The 21,441-nt window shown below is 35.1% G+C and overlaps 1 protein-coding gene across 13 annotated transcripts in view; it reads right to left on the reverse strand.

The window, feature by feature from the left end:
* Nucleotides 1-21,441, reverse strand: part of ARPP21 (cAMP regulated phosphoprotein 21) — a 1,402,215-nt gene that overhangs the window by 888,797 nt on the left and 491,977 nt on the right. For all 13 annotated transcript variants that reach the window (XM_044065000.1, XM_044064996.1, XM_044064997.1 and 10 more), the window contains 2 exons: nucleotides 4,431-4,509; nucleotides 3,439-3,498 (listed from right to left, as the gene is read on the reverse strand). In XM_044065000.1, coding sequence (XP_043920935.1) covers nucleotides 3,439-3,498; nucleotides 4,431-4,509 — 139 coding nt within the window. The remainder of the gene's footprint in view (nucleotides 1-3,438; nucleotides 3,499-4,430; nucleotides 4,510-21,441) is intronic.

The following is a 21,441-nucleotide window of genomic DNA, read 5'->3' on the forward strand; positions in this document are numbered from 1 at the left end:
TTCCCCAGTATATCTCTTTGAAAAATTATCGTTTGCTTCAATTTTATGTATTTCTCCATATGCTTTTCAAATATTTATGGAGAAATGAAACTCAAATGAAACTCAAAGTCTAGTTGCACAATCTATAAGTCATTGGTAAACTTGCAGAAGATGGCTATAATATAACCAGCTCTCTCATATTCAATACATAATTTTGTTAGATTTTTTTTCCAGGCCCTTAAACAGCAACTTCTTACCTGTACCTTTTTTTCTAAGAATAAAAACTTGCTCACAGGTTTTAAGGAATGCTTACAAAAGCATATTATATCAGCATGTATAAAAACTTTGTTACTATAGTATACTTGCATATTATTGATACAGGATAATATGTAGAAGATGATTACAATAAGCTAAATGCAGTAAGAAAACAATGCTGTACTCTATATGAATCAGATTATTTACTCTGCATTTCCCTATATTGGAATGATTATAATAAGCTCAAATAAAACAGCGTAAAGAATGGCTTAAAAATGACCATTAAATAAAGAAAAGGCCACACTGGACCAACCAGCAAGACAAATGAGTAACTTAAAACATTTTAACCAAGTATGTAACTCAAATAAAAAACCTCTTAAAAAAGGCTTAAACACTTTATTAAAGGTTAAGCAATTTCATCCCAAAACTTTTTATGGGACTTTGGTAAACCTCCACTGCCAACCAGTAATCAAGGAGCCTCAATCCTCACCACTGGCAACAGTGGGGGACCTTCACTGGGAAGATAACAAGTACACACATAGTATTTCCAGATGCAGCTCTCTGCATCAAGTGCAATTTCCCTTAAGAGCACACAGAGACTACGGTCAGTCCAGGGCTGGTTCCTCTACCTTTCTCCAGATCCCCAATAAGACTCCCCACTAGTACAGCTATAGAGTTCAGATCTCAGCTGAGTGACCAAGCCAAGACTTCCAGCACACTTCTCTGTCCAACCAGTGCTTTGTGTCCCTGCCCAAGGAACTGACACACACACTCTGAGGTTTGATTTACATACACACACAGACTGGGAAAGGCTGGCACAGGGTTACTAGGTATGCCCCCTTCTGCCCAAACTATAAGGTAGTTTTTGCTGCCACCAGTCACTCCTGCCAGCTACCTTATGGCCCTTAACAAAGGGTGTCCAATCTTACTGTGTAATATTAACACAAATGGTAAATACCGAATTTAGGAAGTCTGTTTTGTTATCTGTGGATTAAATGGTGTTTTACTGCATTCCTGGTCGGTGCCTCATTGTCAGCATTTTAACCTGTGATTGGTGTTCGTGACTTTTTTGCTACAAATGGTAGTTTGACCAAGAGCAAGGTTATTAGGAGTGTCCCACACAGTGCACCAAATAAATATGCAAGTACTCTCAAAACTTAAATAGCTCTACACAGATCAGCCACAATGAAAGGTTTAAATATACTTAATAATAAATAATAAAATAACAAGGCAATAATAATAAATAATAAAAGAACAAGACAATACTAAATATATATTCACAGTGACATCAGAGTTCAAAAACCACAGGAAATATTTAAAACATTGCAGGACAGTCTCAAATAAATAAATAAAAATATCTAAACTAAGTTTCACTATATTCCTGACTGAATCTAGGATACTTACGATAACCTAAGAACTTACTAATAGAGCAAGGCAGAGGTAGTGAATGGAACTCCTAGTTGTTGTCAGGTCCAAGACAGAATGCAGAATGCTCTGTCTCACTAAAAGACTTCTCAAATTAATATCTAAAATATTACTGCTGGGACAGCTTGCAGAATGACATCACTTCTTACCCTCTGGCTACTAGTCCCCAGGCGAAAAATAACCATTGATGGCAGCTGGTAGCATTTAGCATCTACCTGTAAAAGTATACATACAGGGGCTTCTCCTCATATCTCTGGCAGGTGCTGGAAGTCATAAAACAATTGTATTCCTTCATGCTTTCAAGATAGTAATTACTTCACCCTAAAGACAATACAGAACGTTTCCTAGTGCAGACACTGTGTCTCTTCCTACACTGAAAAGATGCCATTCTTTATGGCCTAGCTATAAAGTAATTTAATTTCAGTTATTTTGCTGCATTCCAGTTTCCACTGTTAAAATATATACATTTAAACAGTTACAATAGTGTGGGCACATTTCTGTTCTCTTCCAGTAGGGCACACTGTGGATCCATTTTAAATGCAAGAATTTTGCAAAATACCTTTTCACTACATGTCTGTACAAGCAGTTTGATATTAATATACAGTTCTAATACATTTGTAACACAAACTTCTTGTATAAATCATTTTGATATTCATCAATGACATTATTATTTACAAAATTTCAGCTGGTTAGGCTGGCAGTACTTCCTTTCATCACATGACTTCTTCAGAACATTAAAAGCATTTCAATTGAAACCCTTTTATACAAAAATTGTACCAATAATCTAATTAAGAGCAAACTGTCTTAAAGGAACACTTCATGATAAAGGAACACTCTATAAATAAAAATATATACTAACAAGCTAAAAATTCAATAACATTAATCACACTTGTAAAACACCACATGTTGCCTCTACTAAAAAATTCCTAGTAATTATTTTTTAGTAGAGACAACATCTGGTGTTTTACAAGTGTAATTAATGTTACTGAATTTCTAACTTGTTACTATATATTTTTATTTATGGAATATTCCTTTACTATGAGTGTTCTTTTAAAACAATTTGCTCTTAATTAGATTATCGGCACTATTTTTTATATAAAAATATTTCATTTGAAATGCTTTTAACATTCTGAAGAAGTACCAATAAAAAGTTTAGGGGCAAAAGTGCTTAATGTTTAATAAAGTCTTTTAAGCCTTTAAGAGGTTTTTTTTATTTGACTTACATACATGGTTCAAACATTTTAAGTTACTCATTTGTCTTGCTGGTTGGTCCACTGTGGCTTTTTTCTTTATTTAATGATTATAATAAGCTAAATCTGGTAAAAAAAGGAAGGTGTACTTTGTATGAATCAGCAAGTGCACACAATTATTTATTCTGCATTTCCCCATATTACAATGATTATAGCAAGCAAGCTAAAGTTAGTAAAAAAAATACAATAAAAATAAAAAAAAAACTAACAATTTCAAGTTTACAGAACACTTGCTTCATTTGAATTTAAAGGCCAGACACAGTACTGCTGTGTGCATTGCTATGGTTACTACAATCAGTGATTCAGATTGCTCAAGAGTTCAATGCATACCAGCTGACATTACAGTTACTACAATCAGTGATTCAGATTGTTCAAGAGTTCATTGCATACCAGCTGACATTACAGTTACTACAATCAGTGATTCAGATTGCTCAACAGTTCATTGCATACCAGCTGACAATACAGTTACCAGTAACAGATTTTCCTGAGCATAATTAGTCAAGGAGGAAGCATACCAACAAGGACTTACTTGTTATCGCAAATGAAATCTATTATTTCCTGTTCTATTTTCAACAGCATCATTCTATCCCTGTGAAAGAATAATAATAAATTATACGTCTTCATAATGTGTATGAATATCTGCCTCGTATATATCTGTTTTACTGTTACTGGAAACTTCAAGACACTGTCATTTAATAGTTTCTTGATCCTTATACATGCATTCACTAAATTACTCTTTCAGAATTCCATTTGTACTTTACTCAGGATCTTCTTTGTCCCATGTATTACAATACAACAAAGACACTGGGAAATGGTACACATCACCATAACACAAGAGATTGTCCTAGCACATTACAGTTCATTTCTTTGGTAGTTTCAATGAATCTTTCACCTCAGAAAATGTCCATAGCTTCAGATTACTGCATGATCGGATACAGGATGTTGATACTATTCAAACCTTAGCAGAAATCACTCTTCACTTGAAATCATATCTTGCATTATACAGAATTTTCCAGCATGGTCTCTATCACCCTCTGTCCTACTTTTATTCAACACTGGTGTTCATTCCATAATATCACTATTCAACCTAGATTACAGCATTGATAATAATATATCATATTCTTTATAACCCCTTCTAAAAGGTTTATGCATATGAATAAGAATTTCTCCCACAAGTGAAGTAAATTAACAGACAGAAGAATTAATATTTCATTAACAATATGGCATCCTGCCAGTAAACTGAATCTTAGTAAGTGGTTTGTGTTAATATTAAGATGTAATCAATAAAAGTAATAAGAAATTAAATGCACCATCCCCAAAAAGGGATCACTTAAATAGACCATTTTCACATGAAATGTTTATCCTCACTAGATATTCAACATTTTCTGCCAAAGTACTACATCATTTGTCTAGGATAAGTAATTTTGTTGTTAAAAAATTAAATGGAATTATAGCAATTATATTATTTTATTTACTTTTTCTTTTCTTTTGTTTGTGAAACATATGTCAATGTTTACCTACCTGGGGTTATTTTTCAAAGTGTTGACAAGAAATTCATGTAAGTCTATGCCTGTGGAGTCTGTGTACTCCTGACTAAAATCTGAAAAAAAATAAGAAATTATTGCTGTTTACCTATTCATGTACTTTACAGTTTTCAATGAGTCTGATATAAATACTTAAAAAAAAAAAGGACACCTGAAGTGCTTTGTAAGAAAGACAAATGCAAATACAGGTCTTAATTTTTAAGCACATAATTATGTTAATTTAAGAAAATATAATTAATATGAAGTACAAAATGAAGCAAGACAATGAAATCTGAAGATTTTTAAAGATATAATATGGGACTTAATATCATAGTAACTGAATTAGATTTGTGTAGCGCCTGTTTACAAAGCAATATTAAACTGGAGTAAGTCATTTACACCAAGTACACATATTTAAGGATCCTACACAAACTAGGTAACAAACATTCCCTCTCCACTTATGCTTCATTAATAACCTGATCTTTGTACTCTAAAGATCAGCTCTAGCTTTATTCATATCCAGTTGTAATCAGATGCTACTATATTTCCAATTAGGCAAGAGCACATGCACACACAAACACACCTTATATATATATATATATATATATATATATATATACATATATATATATATATATATATATATACGTATACATATATATATATATATATATATATTATGCATGTATAAGTATGTGTATATGTACAGGTCTACGGGTTTACTTGAAAAGAATGAAAACCCACATACCCGAAGATGACATGACAGAGATGAAAACATCAAATCGTCAGTTAACCAACTCCTCGCAACACCATGAATTTACCGAGGGAAAGGAAGTGGTCAGCCAACAATCACAAGCAACCACATAGAAGCACTTCAAACCCACATCCTCCCAATGTGGGGGGCTGCACCCTTCACCCCCCCCCAACTAATTATACCAACTCTGAGATCGCACTACAGTGGGGAAAATGACAAACTTCCAAATGTTGGCCAACTGCCTCCTTTTCCTGGGTAAATTGTTGGTCATGTGAGGAGTCATTCAAATGAAGATAAATTGTTGTCTCTGCCTTTTCATTTTTGGATAAGTGGTTTTTCGTTCCTTTCAGGTAGACGCGTTATGTATATCTATACCTATATATATATATATATATATATATATATATATATATAGATAGCATCAAAATATATATTTATTTAACAGTTTTGTTTTACCAGGAAAGGCCAACTAGGACAGAGCCTATTTTCAGCACAGGCCTGGGGAGAAACTCTCCAGATGCATATTTTTGGAATATATATATATATATATATATATATATATATATATATATATATATATATATATATATATATATATATATATATATATACACATATATACACACACACACACACACACACACACACACACACACACACACACACACACACACACACACACACACATACACATGCATACATCACACACACACACTGTACAGTTTTATCTAGTTTCAAAGAAATAAATAATGGGAGAGGATATGGCAGGAATGATGGGGATTAATACGGTAGAGAGCCCTTAAGCAAATTATTTGTCAACATGAATAAAATCTATAATCATTTTAAGTACTTTCACAATTTGGTGCATGAATTCCTGCAGGATCGTGAAGGACTGTTAAATTACTTCACAGGAACTTTCACTATGTGTTGCACAAGAGGAAAAATCTTCAAACATTGTTTAAATGTCCAATGAACTCTTTACCTTGTATGCCAGTAATGTTGTAATGAAACATTTCATTCTAAAATAACCTGAATAAACTTGAAATAGCAGAGTACTTTTTACATTTTAGTATTTAAGACAACATAATAATTTTAAATTTAATTTAATTAATTTATTAACTATTTAATTAAATGGAATTTATGATTGGTTGCAAATAGGGTCCTTATTTCACAAGAAGTTAAATAGATGTGTTTAATAATTGTGGTCTTGAAATTATCAAATGTATTATTGATGAGGAATGTGATTTTTGGAAATGTTGTAACAACAGATCATTATTATTACATCATCACATCAAGGATGATGATGAACAAAAAAGGCAGTGGAAAAGCAAAAGCAGAAAAAAATTAAAAAATGGTAAATATGTAAGGAATTTGAAAGGAAGAATGAAAGGAAAAAGACAAACTAAGAAGAGACATTAAGAATTATGAAAGTGAAAACAGTTACCCTAAACCAAAAACCACACAACACAAATTTTAATAATATTTTAATAATTAATAAAAATAAATTTAAAGTTATTAATTTTAAGGGCTAGTTTAGGTAAAAAAAGTTTATAGGAATAGGAATATATTAGGAATACATTTTGCTATAGATTTTAGATAAAGATTTAGGAAAAATAGGAGAAGGGATATTTGAAAATTTTCCTAAGGAAAATGAACCTTGAAATTTTATTTTCCAATGAGGATATAAATGCAATTTGAACAGGAACCAAATACCCCCAAGAACATGATGACAAGATAGTAAGCACTAGCTTAATGGACATAATATTAAGGAATAAAACAGATTCAAGGGTATGCGATGGAGTTTGTGTTTCTACTTTAAAACTTGGTTCTTGCAAACTGGGAGGAGGAAAGATATTTTTTTAAACAGTACACATTAGTTACTGTACTGTGTACAAGAGGTTTTAGATGATATTATAATTTTTGAAGGGAAGGTAAAAAAAAACTGAGGAAATTCATTATATATAGGGAACTAACTACTACTTTCCTTTATTTACCTACACCTCATCTTATTATGAGAAGATTTCATATTTAGATGTTATGAAAAAAAAAGAAAAATCTTTTTTGAAACCAGGGGGTATAGGAAGAAGTCCTGTTAATTTTCTTTGCACTTTGACAGTGGGCACCCTATTTCGTTTAAAAAAATTTGTGAAGTTCAAGAATGTCCAGCTTGGACTCTGATTTTGAATAGATGTGAGTTTTTAAGTGGTATGTTTCTGGGGGTTATCCCAAAAAATTTTTTTTGTCGAAAAAAAAAAGAGGTCCTGGTAGGTAGTAAAAGGAAGATTTAAACCAAAGAAATAGAACAAAATAACACCAAACAAAAATGGGACATTTCCAACAAACAAGCTCTAGTGTTGGAATATAATGCTTTAAATATAAAAAAAAGAAAGGTTTCAAAAAGGAGAGAAATTTAATTTATTGACAGATTTAAAAAGGACTCAGGGATAAAACATTAAGCACATTTTGGAAAAGGGAACAACAAAAACAAGCAAAGTAGGTGAGATCAAATTCGGCACAGGACAGGCATTTACAAATGTAGTTCTGCACCAAATGTGTAATATATTATAAAAAAAGAGAGTTTTTTTAGTAAGTAGACAGCTCTGATAAATGGCAAAGTTACTTTTAATTGTGAGTCCAATAACAGTTATCCATATAGCCACCAGGTGGCATTATATCTGAAAATTAAATGTATTCACAATGAAGTTTCTTTTCATGTAACAAATAACCTAATAAACTTGAAAAAGCAAAGTACTACTTTACATTTTAGTATTTTAAGACAACATAATAATTTAAATTAATAAAGTTTATGATTTACACTATCTAAATACATGAGTTTTTTAATTTAATTTTTTTATAACTATTTAATTTAATAATTTAATTTTATGGTTAAGGGGTTAAGTGCATATAAAAAATCAACAGTTTTTACTGCATCTGATGAAGTCCATGGAGGACGAAAAAACGCATTTTTTTGTAGCAGCATCATTTTTTTGGTGAAAAAACTTTTTCTTTTTTGGACCGCTTCTCCTTGGCATTCCTTCTTTGTACAGATTTCATTCTAATTTGTCAATTACAGAGAACTTTTGGGCTGGGTGCAACCATATAATGAATCATTAACTATACAAAGATAAGGTTATTAAAGGAGAACCACACCCACAGACATTTTATTTTTTCATGGTTTGGTGTTTCCTGCATTTTAACACCACTCTGGTTCTTTCTTCAAGTTTCTATAAATATTTTTATACATAATTTCTGTCCTCATGGGGTCTAGCATCTTGAAGTGACCCTGATTTTTTTAGTCTGTATCTAGGTATTCCACAATGCAATGCTGGTCTGTAAAAAAATATATCATGCAGGCTTCTTTCTTTCTAAAGCTCCTGTCACTGCATTAATTTTACATGCATATACTGTTGTCTTTCAGTCAAAGTAACATTTCATGCCATTCAATGACTAAAACACAAACAGTGTATATGCCACATAACCAACTTTCAAAGTGCTTTGTACTGCTGCTTCTTTTTAGAATGGCTAAGTTGCAGTCTTTTGTAAAGCTCGAATTTTACTACTTTTACTCATCTCCCATCCCCTTCACACATAACGCCCCTAGCTGTTAAAGTGCTAAGGGCAATTTGAGCTGTTACCTGCTGTGATTGACAACTCACAGCAGGAGACTTGAATCATGTAAGGTTTCCTTGTTCTAGACTTTACTTTCTGTATGAGTAGGGGAAGGACCAAGGAGGTCTGACATCACAGCATGGGTGGGTTTTTAGGACGGTTGTGGTGATGTCAGTTTGGGGAGGGAATTAGCCAGAAAACTACCTGTATTCATTGGCCTTAACACCCTAGCACCACTAAGGAAAGTTAGGATTAAAACAACCCATACTCCTTGTCTGTCTACGGACATCCTCACTCTTATGAAAAATTGGGATAGCACCTGGAAACTTTGGCTAAAAACTTAATCTATTGTGGTACTCCAAAAATATAAAGAGCTCAGAAATCTCACAAAAATGTATATTAACAAAGACAAAAAATTCTACTATGATGACTAACTGACCCACAACTCTAACCGTAAAAAATTCTGGTCCACTATTAACAAGATCCTACACCCTGGAAGACCCATTACCCCAAACTCCTATCCCAACAATACTCCTCAAGAAACTGCCACTCTATTACACTCTTATTTCATTGAATCTAACTGACTCAAGCACACCAAAGTAAAAATCTTCCAACCACCACACCTAACACTACAAATACCACCCCTTTCTCTCTAAATCCTGTCCCCACTGCTTTTATAAAATCTTTTCTACTAAAACTAAAACCATGCTCTCCCTCTGCTAACCCCCCTTTCTTAAACTCGCAACTCACTCGATAGCCTACCCTGTCTCTATAGTCATAAATACATCAATCCAAGAATCTACTGTCCCTGACATCTGGAAATTTTTCTACACCATACCATTACACAAAGGAGGTAACTCCACCCATCCATCAAATTATAGACCCATAGCCATTCTCTTGCCACTCTCAAATTCTGGACAAATGCATACACAAACAGCTTCTGAACTATCTAATTGATAAAAACCTTCTGACCCCTACTCAACATGGCTTCAAGCCAAACCACAGCACATCCACCACCCTTCTGTCTTTTACACATACTGTAGCAGAGGCCAGAGACAAAATTCTACTGGTGTCATGTCTTTTCCTTGACATCTCAAAAGCTTTTGACACAGTGTCTCACTCTGAACTACTAACTAAACTAGATGATCTAAACCTTTTCTCCTCTGCTATTCTCTGTTTCTCTAACTACCTTTCAAATAGACTACAGTCAGTCAGATGGCTTTCTACCTGCTCCCCTTTCTTACCCATCCAGACCGGCATCTCCAAGGGTTCTATCCTGGTACCTCTCCTTTTCAACATCTTCATAAATGGCTTCCATCTTTCCTGCACCACCTCCTCCCTGACGCAATATGCAGATGACTCTACCCTCATCTCCTGCTCTAATACCATCTCTCACTTCCACTCAATTACTCAAAACACATTTTACAACATTGAACAGCTAACTGATAACCAGCTCATCCTACACCCTGAAAAACAAACTCCTCCTTTTCCTCCCTAAAATCACTCTCCCACCCTAAAACCACCGTTTTCATCTCATCACATGACAATACCCTTATCAAAGATGATTCTCACACTAAACATCTGGGTATTATAATTGATGCCCAATTAAAATTTGACCTCCATATTCAACACTGTAATTAAAAAGACAAATCAAAAAATGGGTCAAGTCTATAGAAACAAAAAATTCCTTACCTCTAATTCCAAACCCTTTCTAGCTCAGGCTTTCTTCCTACCTTGTTTTCCATACATCTCTCCTATACTCACATTTGAAAAGTCTACCCTAATAAAAAAAAAAAAAAACTGGAGCAAACTTATAACAACATTGCTCGATTTGCCAGCAATCAGCCATATAAATCCCATCACTACCTTGCTTTAAAACAGCTTCAATGGCTTGAGTTCCTCCAGCTTCTTCTTCTTACCTGGTTTCAGTTCAAACACCTTACTAAAAACTTCAGCATGTCCTGCTCTCTTCACGCTCATATTCATCTACACCACCTGTCGAAGTCTTTGCAGCTCAGATCAATACCTTCTTAATATTTATAAAACCAACAAAAACACTGGTAAACTTCTAGATAAAAGCACAGTGCCCCAAGCCTGGAACAACCTCCCAGCAAATATTTACAACATCAATTATATAATCCATTTCAGAAGTGAACTTAAAAACTACCTTCTGAATTCTAGCTCTTGCCCATGCCAGGACCTTACTCAATACCCCCCACCTCTCTATACCACTTCTTACACCCTCCACCTCTCTATATCACTCATTACTCTTAAACTAGCCACCTTCCAAGACTTGCACTCTCTGTAATTGTAACACTATTCATGCATTTATTACCCATTTTGCTCCGATTGTTGTAATACTATAATTTTACTAGCATGAACCTAACTCTGTATTTCACTCAGCTTTTTATTTCTGTATTTAACTTTTCATATAACTACTGTTACTGTAAATATGTGCAATGATATAACAATGTAATTATTCTTGCTTTTAAATGCTATTTTTTCTTGCCTATGAATGTATGATATAACTTTGTAATTTTCTTGCTCTTTGAATGAATGCTTGTTAATGTCCTGTATTTTTTTTACTGGAACTTTTCTCCTCAGGTCTCCATTGAAAATGGGCCCTTGGCTCAGCTGGACTAACCCAGTTAACAAATGACAAAGAAATAATAATTAAATAATACATAGTCAATTTAAAATATTTTAAATGCTGTATTGTTGTTTATTCATAGCAGGAACTGTAAATAGGGAGACAAAAGACAGAGAAGTTGAGCATTTAATAACAGAATGCCACTGTTGTCCTTTAATGATATCTACTCAATATTTGTCCAATAGCATGATCACTTTGCATTAGTGTTTAAAAATCACTGCTTTGATAATTATGTCTCAGTCATAACGTAAACACATCTTTCAAGTAAATGCTTCACACCAGTGACATCCACTATTCAAACCAATGTTACTTAAATACTTCCAATGTGCAGTAATAGCATTTTTTTCTACAGCTGACAGAATCCATGCTAGTTAATGCTGTTTGTCAGAGATGCACAATAAAAGAGGAGTAGTTAACTATCTGGTAACCAGGAACTATCATTCCATAAAGCCTGCAAGAATACTTGAATATGACTCCAGAACAGACCACATACATCTAAGTTACAGCTGAAAAAAAGTACTTGACAAAGAAAGTTACCATCTCAAAACATAATCTAGACTCAAATAAATGTTACAAGTGTAAAGGTCAGTTTGTGTTAAGTAGTTCGAAACTTTCACTTATTTATTAACCCTGACAGTTACAACCACTGGAAGTTAAGTACCAATAAAGTTCCACAGCCCCATTGGAGGGACTCATTTAAAACTTTCAAAGGGGTGGATTAAAGGTTTAAATGTGATAGCTGATGTTCTTAACACCCATGCCGGACAGTATCAGGCTAAAAATGATGCTCCACTGTCATGTTCTTCTGACTTATCTGATTGTCAGTAACCAGTTATATTTGAAGACTTGGTACATAAATCTATCCAAGTTAATACCTTCCTGTAGCATGAGCCAATAAAAAAGCTACCTATAGTATTGTCCCTGATCTGATACCTGGTAAACTACTATACTTGATGAAACATGCATTATTGGTACCTCTCTGCAAACTATAATTCCTTGCTTCAAGAAGCAATAGTTCCGGAGTAAAGAAGCTCTCCTTTGCTAAATTTAATTTTAGTTAATTTTAATGTCTATATGTGGCCCATCAGATTGGGTTAGGAGCTACAGATTTATACATTTAACATCTATAACTGATAACTTTTAACTATTCTCGGCATGCTTGTCTATAACTTAGATCAATGTTGATAAGTACAGTGAACTCCTATGAACTTGTCAGTCATGCTTTAGATATGTACATATAATTTCCTGCTGCTTACCTACACTTTGCTAGAGCATACAACTTAATTCCAAACAGTGGAATTGTTGATAACCCAATCCAATTACAAAGTCAATCCATTATTGGTATGAGGGATTGTAAAGTGGTTCTGTCAAGAAAGAAAAACGTTTTATGTGGTCACACATCTGAATGGGTAAATCTACATTTGGGTGCTCCACTGGGTTTAGTGCTGGGAACAGGGTTACCCAAAATAATAACAGACCAAACCATCAGCCTTCAAAATTCCAATTTAAGGACTATAACAGTACTTCCCTTACAGCAAAGCAGCTATTTTTACTTCAAAAAATCAACATATATGTACATAAAAATAAATGATAAAAACATTATAAAATAGCAATACGATTATCTATTTTAACAATAATAATATCCTTCAGGGTTATTTGGTAATATTGGACTGTCCAGAGGAATGAGGCCCTCTGTCTGTAACATATGGCTTCCAAACACCTCAGGGTGATCTAGTAGTCCACAGTAACACATCATTTTCAGACACCATTCAAGAATATTACCCTTGCCCTTAAAAAAAAACAAAAAAAAAAAAAAAAAACAAAGATTTTATAAGTCTTTGAAGCCAACAGCAGTTATCCTGCTAGAAGGCAGACAGGCAGAATGCAAAATATGGACGGGGAAGGGCAAGTCTTTGAAGCCAACAACAGTTATCCTGCTAGAAGGCAGACAGGCAGAATGCAAAATATAGATGAGGAAGGGCAGTGTTTTAAAATGCAGGGTTCTTCTCACATCTAGCCATTGGTGTGGTTATTACAGTCAGATAATACCCTACTCACTCACCCCAGTGTACTGAAATATACTCAGTAGCCCTGAGCTGTCTAAAGTCACAAAGTTCAATAACAGGGGGTAAACTAAACTCACAGCAGATAGCTGCTGAATCTTCATGGCAAGCCATACACATAGAAGTATTGTACTGTATGTGAAGAAGGCTCACTGGGGCAAACTAGCAAGGAATCAGCAACACTGAAAGGATGGGGTAGCTCTAAAAATCAGCTTGGGATATTTGCATGCAGGCATAATCAGACTATAACTTATCAGGCTAAAAATTAAACTGCTTTAATTGTACCTTTAGTGTCAAAGAAAGGGAGCACTTATTCGGTTCACACAGTTTATCCCTTGCTGGTTGCTTTAGCATGCGTACCTTTAGTGCCAAACAAAGGGGGTACTTACTGGGTTCACTTAGTCTATCCCTGGTGGTTGTTTTAGCATGTGTACCTTTAGTGCCAAAGAAAGTGGGCACTTACTGGGTTCATGCAGTCTTTCCTTGGTGGTTGGCTTAGCATGCGTACCTTTAGTGTCAAAGAAAGGGGCACTTGCTGGGTTCACAGTTTATCCCTGGTGGTTGCTTTAGCATGCATACCTTTAGTGCCAAAGAAAGGGGGCACTTACTGGGTTCACGCAGTCTATCCCTTGTGGCTGCTTTAGCATGCATACCTTTAGTGCCAAAGAAAGAGGCACTTACTGGGTTCACAGAGTCTACCCCTGGTGGTTGCTTTAGCATGCTGCCTGTATGCAACCAATAATGCAGTTGTTCATCAAGCAGCTAAAGTGGGAATTGACTGAAATCAACTCAAAATAATTTTCTTAAACTTCATGACATACAGAGATTTTGCTATTCTAGTTAGCTGCATGCAGCCTTTTCTGAAGGTGCCAAAAAGCCAGTCTATTTAAAACCCTGTATTTTTGCTCAGTAGTTAATACTGATATTAGCAGTATGGTATGAAGTGAGGGATAAGTATTCAACCATCGTTTATTTCCATATTCTGTGATTCAATCATTCATTTACATATTCAGTGATTCAATCATTCATTTACATATTCTGTGATTCGATCATTCATTTACATATTCAGTGATTCGATCATTCATTTACATATTCAGTGATTCAATCATTAATTTACATATTCTGTGATTCGATCATTCATTTACATATTCTGTGATTCAATCATTCATTTACATATTCTGTGATTCGATCATTCATTTACATATTCAGTGATTCGATCATTCATTTACATATTCTGTGATTCGATCATTCATTTACATATTCTGTGATTCGATCATTCATTTACATATTCTGTGATTCGATCATTCATTTACATATTCAGTGATTCGATCATTAATTTACATATTCTGTGATTCGATCATTCATTTACATATTCTGTGATTCAATCATTCATTTACATATTGTGATTTGAAAATGTCATGTATAGTCCTTGGTATGATTTTGAAGATGTAAGAACAAATTTGGGATATGTTAAAATGAGACATTACGTATAAACAAAATGCAATGACCTTTTGAAAGGAAGGAAGGAAACATGACTAAGAACTCTTGCTCACCATAACAGACAATGTTAACCATGATACTAGAACCATTATAGTTAGACAAAGATAATTTTATAAAATCACAGCTGCTACGGTCAGACAAATATAAGTTTATACAATTAGTTATTATTTAGCACTAAACTCAAACAACAACACTTTTTGGGGACACAGAGACTATCCTGTACCTATGAACAGCTTGCTAATTAGAATGTACACAATGGGCAAAACAGAGGTATTTTTTGATATTAAAACAGACAACATGGCTGTTACTAATGTAGAATCAGTAGCAGACATATGAGGAGATGGCTGTGAGGTGTTAGTTCTAGTGTGGCTACAAGGAAGCAGGAAAGTTTGCGATGCGATGACTTGCATGCTTATGCAAAACAGTGGAGAAGGAAATAAGTATTTGGAAGAAGAACAAAGAGCAACTAAATCTGGGGAATGAGAAGTCCCTGGATACAAAGGGTACACAATTAAACAGAAAGATGCAATGCTATTCAAAAGGAAATTAGGGCACATCATTTGATTTACACTACTTCTGCTAATTTCCAGTTATTCTAAGCACTAAGCACATGACAATTTAAAGATTTTATCAGTCATACATCGACACGAGAAGTAAAACCCAAGAGCCATAGATTCCTGAACATTAGCACACTCAAGAACTTAAGTAACATTTTGTACCAACTGAAATGAGCAGAAACAGATATTTTGTACAGTTCTATATGCATACCGAGTGGAACAATGTCTCTTGTCAGTAGCAGCTGACTATATGAGTACACAGAGGGTTTTATGCACTGAAATCTACAACAATAACAGACTACATGTACAACAGTCCTGTTGTTTTAAGCTGCTACTCTACAAAGACAAGGTAAGCACCTAAGGGATGATGGGTCACTGTACTTGTCTAATAACAGCATTTTATATGTTTCACACATTGCATTCTGGGATACCTATGGTATGGGGAAGGGTGAGATCAGAAAATATACAATGGTTTGATAGTAAAAGATGATTGTCCTGTCTCCGCACTACATCACAGAGGCGTGAATTAGTCTTGTTGATATTCCGCAGTTTATGATGGATGAGATGTTTACAGATGCCTTAGAATTTTTTTCTGTGATGAGCCAGTAGATTTAGATGATTATTTTTTCTTACTACTAGCAGGTTTGTGACATACAAGAAATAGAGTGCTTTTATTTACAGAGCAGGCATTACAGGAGCATATGAATGTCTTTCCAGTACATCACTAAGGGCTCCCACAATGGACAGAGAACACTGAGTTAATCAGTATCCTAGCCAGCTGAATACACTGACATTTCACCTTTCCCTACCAAATTGTTATACTACGGCACTCAATGGTTAAGGACCATTTCATGATGATTCAAATTTAAGTTCAGGTGTGAGCACACCATTTCTGTATTGGCAGTGTACAACAAATTTTTGCTAACTTAAGAGAGACAGAGAAGGGCATGGGTATTTATATGCTTTAAAAAGGGCACAGCTAAGTACCATTCTGTACTCTTTTTTTTTTTTTTTTTTTTTTTGGTTATATAAAATACAGCAATGTTAAGCTGGTAATCACATCTTGGAAAGCATATATCTGGACACCATTATCAAGTCTATTCTGTATATAATTTTAGCACTCAAAGGTTGACAGTTTCACAGAAAATGAATGGGCTTTCACATGAAGTAAGTTGAAACTAAACTCCTAAAGAGTTTGTTTGCCTTTATTCAAAAGTCCTTCTCAACAGGACTTATCACTTTTCTGGAATACATCAGCAGACATTTTTCTGTAGTAACAGCGGATTTTTCACATATAATTTCTGGGGGGCTTTACCCATCTTACGATACATCCGACCACTACAAAATGTTGTTCCCATATTTTCCTATGCCCATCTTGCATCATACATCCATTTTCACAAAAGTAGGGTCAACTTTTTTAGAAGTTACTACAGCACTAAATGATTGCCTTAATTTATTCACACATCTAGCTCTCTGAACACAACGTGTTCTGCTTCATGCATACACAGCTAGCTGTGGAAGCTGGTTTGCCTTATCCATAAAAGGCAGGACACACACTGCTGTTTTCACAATATACCATAACCAGGGTATTACAGTTATCGGTGCCTTGTCAGCCCTCAAACATTTCCTAACTCAGTTGTGAGTTGGAAGGTGTAAGTCTGATCCAGTGTTGCAGTCTCCCACCACAGTTTAAACTATTCTGCCTGATGATGTAAGTGAGGCGAGATGGTGCTGGGTGTACGGCAAGAGCAAGATTGTATAGTCTTTGAATGGTATGAAGATCAAGAAATTACCTCATAAGGCAAATTGAACAGGTCATGTATTATTTATAACATCTTTAAAATAATATTCATGCCATTACCTACCAGTTGGTGTTGTCAGTTAAAACACAACATCAACATGAGGGTAACACATCTGGAACAGTAATGAAACCATCATGCCTTTTAGGCTCCACCAGAACAGACAGATCAAACAAACATGTCTTTTACTTTCAGAAACATCAAGATCAATTGGTCAGTCATCAGATGAGGTTAAGAAACTGTAGGTTTTAATTTACCTAAGTGATTAAACAGAAGCATAGGCAATGCATTTTATATGGTAACAGAGGCATGATTTTCATAAACTTAGAAAGCAGTACTTTTGATGTCACATCTCTACTACAGAGTTATTCCACAGGTAAATCAGATCAATGGATTACTCAACTAATAATCACATGATAGGCAACATTTCAGCCTATTTGCAGTAAGATTTAGGATATTAACTTTCAAAAATCATTACAGATGTCCACAAAGGGGATAAATTGATATAGTCATAAATTTATAGGTTCACAGGTACATCTGCCAAGTGTACAACTTACTGGCTTTCAAGGTTGATATTGTCTACTTCCCATTAGAAGTAAAATTTGTTTGGACTGATATTTCTATCATATTATTTTTGTTTCACTACATTTGTAAAATATAGTATAAACTGTAAAGTTCTTGTTAATTTACTCAAATAAAATTAGCTCTTGGTTCTGTGGTACAGAGACAGATTCCTGACTACATTCCAGGTTACCACTGTTCAACTAGCAGCCCCAGCATTGGAGAAGCCAGGCAGGGAGGGGGAGGATTGAAGGACAATGGCCCACTCACCTCTCCCAGGGGCAAGTAAGTGAGTGTTTCATGCATTTAGAGGCACACTGGGCAGTGGTAAAGTCCTGTTGAAGACTGGGAACTCAATGGTTGTGCCTCAAGAGGTGTTGCAGGGATGCTGAGAGGGAAAACCCCTTGCAGATGTGACAGGTCATCCTGCGGGAAGTGACCCAGAGAGTGTACTGGTGGCCTCTGGTGATGCTTCTCCAATGTGGGGGGGTTTGATTCTTCATCAGGGAGTAAAACAGAGGGTTCTCCCTGGGTTATCTAGTGCGAGGAATAGCAGTTGGTCAGGACTGAGGTGGACTGATGGCTCAAGACCCAGTTTGGCACCTGGACTGTATTTTTATGTGACTAGCAGAGTCGCATGGAGAATCAGCCTTACCCATCCTGCCACCAGTACCACACACTGACTCACTGATGAAGGTTTTAATGCCGAAACTGGTTTGATTGTGTTTACTATTGTTCAAGCTGCATTTATATGCAGTGAATTATTTGGGCTACCTTTATAATTAAATGTTTATAATTTTTGACTCCACTGTTGGAGTGCTGGTCGTTTTTGTTGGATTTTGGACTTTTCTGTGGGCAACTGCTCTTGCCATACTTGCGAAGGCTTTGTTTGAGTTAGTGCCACAGCATGCCTATGATGTCAGCCATGAAGGACAATTACTTCTAGCTGGGTTTTCTGCTGCAATGGCTTGACTAAACATAATCATCCAACCATTTTCCCTTTCATGGTATCTCCCTCTATTCTGTGTCAGTTATCTTCCTCTGTTTGTTTTCTAATCCTCCCCATCACTGGCTGGCTACACATGGCTTCTCTGCTTCTCTTCATTATTGCCAACCTTTTGGTCATCACCTCTTCTTTCTGTCTTTGACATCTGTACATCTTCTCTTGTTGCCATACCAATACCCCCATTCTCACCCACATGGTCCCCCCGCTTCCCTCGCTTTCAAACCTTCTTCTCTAAAAAAAAGAGACCTGTTACAAAATAAATACCTCCTTCCCTCACCTCAAGCCACCCTTCCCTTCCCTTTGCCCTTCTGTGTGTCCTCTTAAGTGCTTTTCCCCTTTTACTCTGTCTAGTTGCCCCATTTCCTTCCCATTTAAGAAGTAAACATACCCAACACATCACACTTATGACTTTGTAGTCTTTGTACTGGCTCTCACAACTGCCCAAGCAGCACACAAACTGCACTTCGATAAATGTGTGGACACACATCAAGGAAAATACACTACCTGAATGTTGATGGCCTCTACTGACCTATCATAATGTGGTATACCAAACTACACAATGACTGCCACTTTTGTGACTAGTCATCTTTACGTAAACCACCTTGAGTCATGCCATGCAGTTTCTGTTACACTATTTATTGCAGTGAGATTTATTGCAGTGAGGTCTTAATATTTTTCCTGAATACCCTCATCATCTTTTTTATTTACTGTTGTTTTTATGTAAGTACAGTAAAATATATGAATACATGTATTTATGTTTGCATATATAAATTTATTTTTGTATTTTTTAAATGGGGGTAGACTACCGATCTAAGTGGACTTTTTTTCACTTTATGCTAATTTGAGAACTCATTGTGGAGTCTTGCAATTTTTTATGAATTTTCAATTTGAAGTTGATTAGTAAGAGAAGGGATTTTGCATTATGGATTTTTAATGTTAAAGAAATTAGATAATGCTCACTAATGGAAGGTAGTTGTATATCTAGTGAAGAGTTTACATCTAGGGAGTTTATCATTACCAAGTCAAAATAAGTTTGGCCTGGTATATTCTTTTACTAAATGAATGAGGCCATGGAATGTAACGATCTCAAAAATTCTACAAATGTTGGGATTGAGGAGGTTTAAATTGGAATTAGAGTTATGCTGTTGTTAGGTTTTTTTAGTTTTATTATAATAGTAAAAATGATGCAACTTTGTTCAGATTTGCTGGGGTGTTATATACAGTAAAGTACAATGAGGTTAAGCCAAATTTTGGGAGGATATTAATAGCTACACAGTTTGGGTCATAGTCATCTGGGGATGAAATTTGGAAGATGATGCCTACAAGGAGCTTGACATTATAAAAAGAACAGTGTCTCTACTTACTCTTAGCCCTGGACTTGCACTGAAGAAAAATCTGTATCCTGGGAAGGGAAAGCATACGTTAGGCAGTCTGTTTAATAAGCTGTCAATATGCAAAAGTAAAATAGCACTATTTAACATGAGGACTTTGATAATTTCATTTGTGCCCCTTTACCCTCAGGGGATTATTGTTGCTGTTTCAGCCTTTAAATAAAGATAGTATGCTATATTAATAAATACTACTGCCTGCTACCACTTTTAATTATCTGTTGTTCTACAGTTTCCTTCTTATTCATGAATCTGTTGATATTTGGACATAACTCTCTTTGATGGATTGATGTGAACTTATGCATATTAAAATGTCATGTGACCAGTGCCTGTGAGCTATCTCAGAAGTAACTATATATCATACCAAGAAAACTTTGGCAACACCCACTACCTGAAGCAGTGCACTGTATTTTAATTTCATTTTGACTTACTAATATTTACTGATGTATGAAAGCCCCTCTTTATTTTACTATCATCATTGTAATGCAGTTCCTAGATTACACCTTCCACAATTTCTTTTATCTTTTCCTGGGACTTCCTCCATTCTGTCCATACAAATGCATCATCAGCCATTCATTTAAAACAACTAATAGCTTCTTTCATTAAAGAGTGACTGCCTCTTCCTGTAGAAATAGTATTCCCCTTTTCCTTCCTGGTATACTTTTACAAGGTTTCCTTGTTGTTATATAATCCAAGATAGTACCCTCGGTCCTTAATCCATTCCTACTGTTACTAGTATATTACCTCAAACCATCTTTTACTTTTCCAATGAATTGTGTTTCCCAGCTGCATTCTGTACTTCTTAGATTCAAGCTTAAACTCGTCACCCATTTGCAGATCTTGGTGTAATATGCAAGCCCATAGCTCCTTTTAACCTCTCTTTAGTATTGCTCCAAAGACTAGACCCTTACCATAAGGTAACATCTTACTTCAGACTACAACACAGTAACAGAAGCAGTGGAGGTTAAAGAAAATCAGAAACTATGGTGCAGCTCTCAAGTACAAAATTACGACATTAATCCTATACTGCATATAAAAGGTATGTGTGTTGAATTCAATACGATTTTTCCTACTTTGATGTACTGTTTACATTTCTGTAAGTGCTATTAGTTGTGATGCTTA

The sequence above is a fragment of the Protopterus annectens genome, chromosome 3.part0 (assembly GCF_019279795.1).
Source record: "Protopterus annectens isolate FY-2018-M chromosome 3.part0, PAN1.0, whole genome shotgun sequence".
Taxonomy (NCBI): Eukaryota; Metazoa; Chordata; order Ceratodontiformes; family Protopteridae; genus Protopterus; species Protopterus annectens.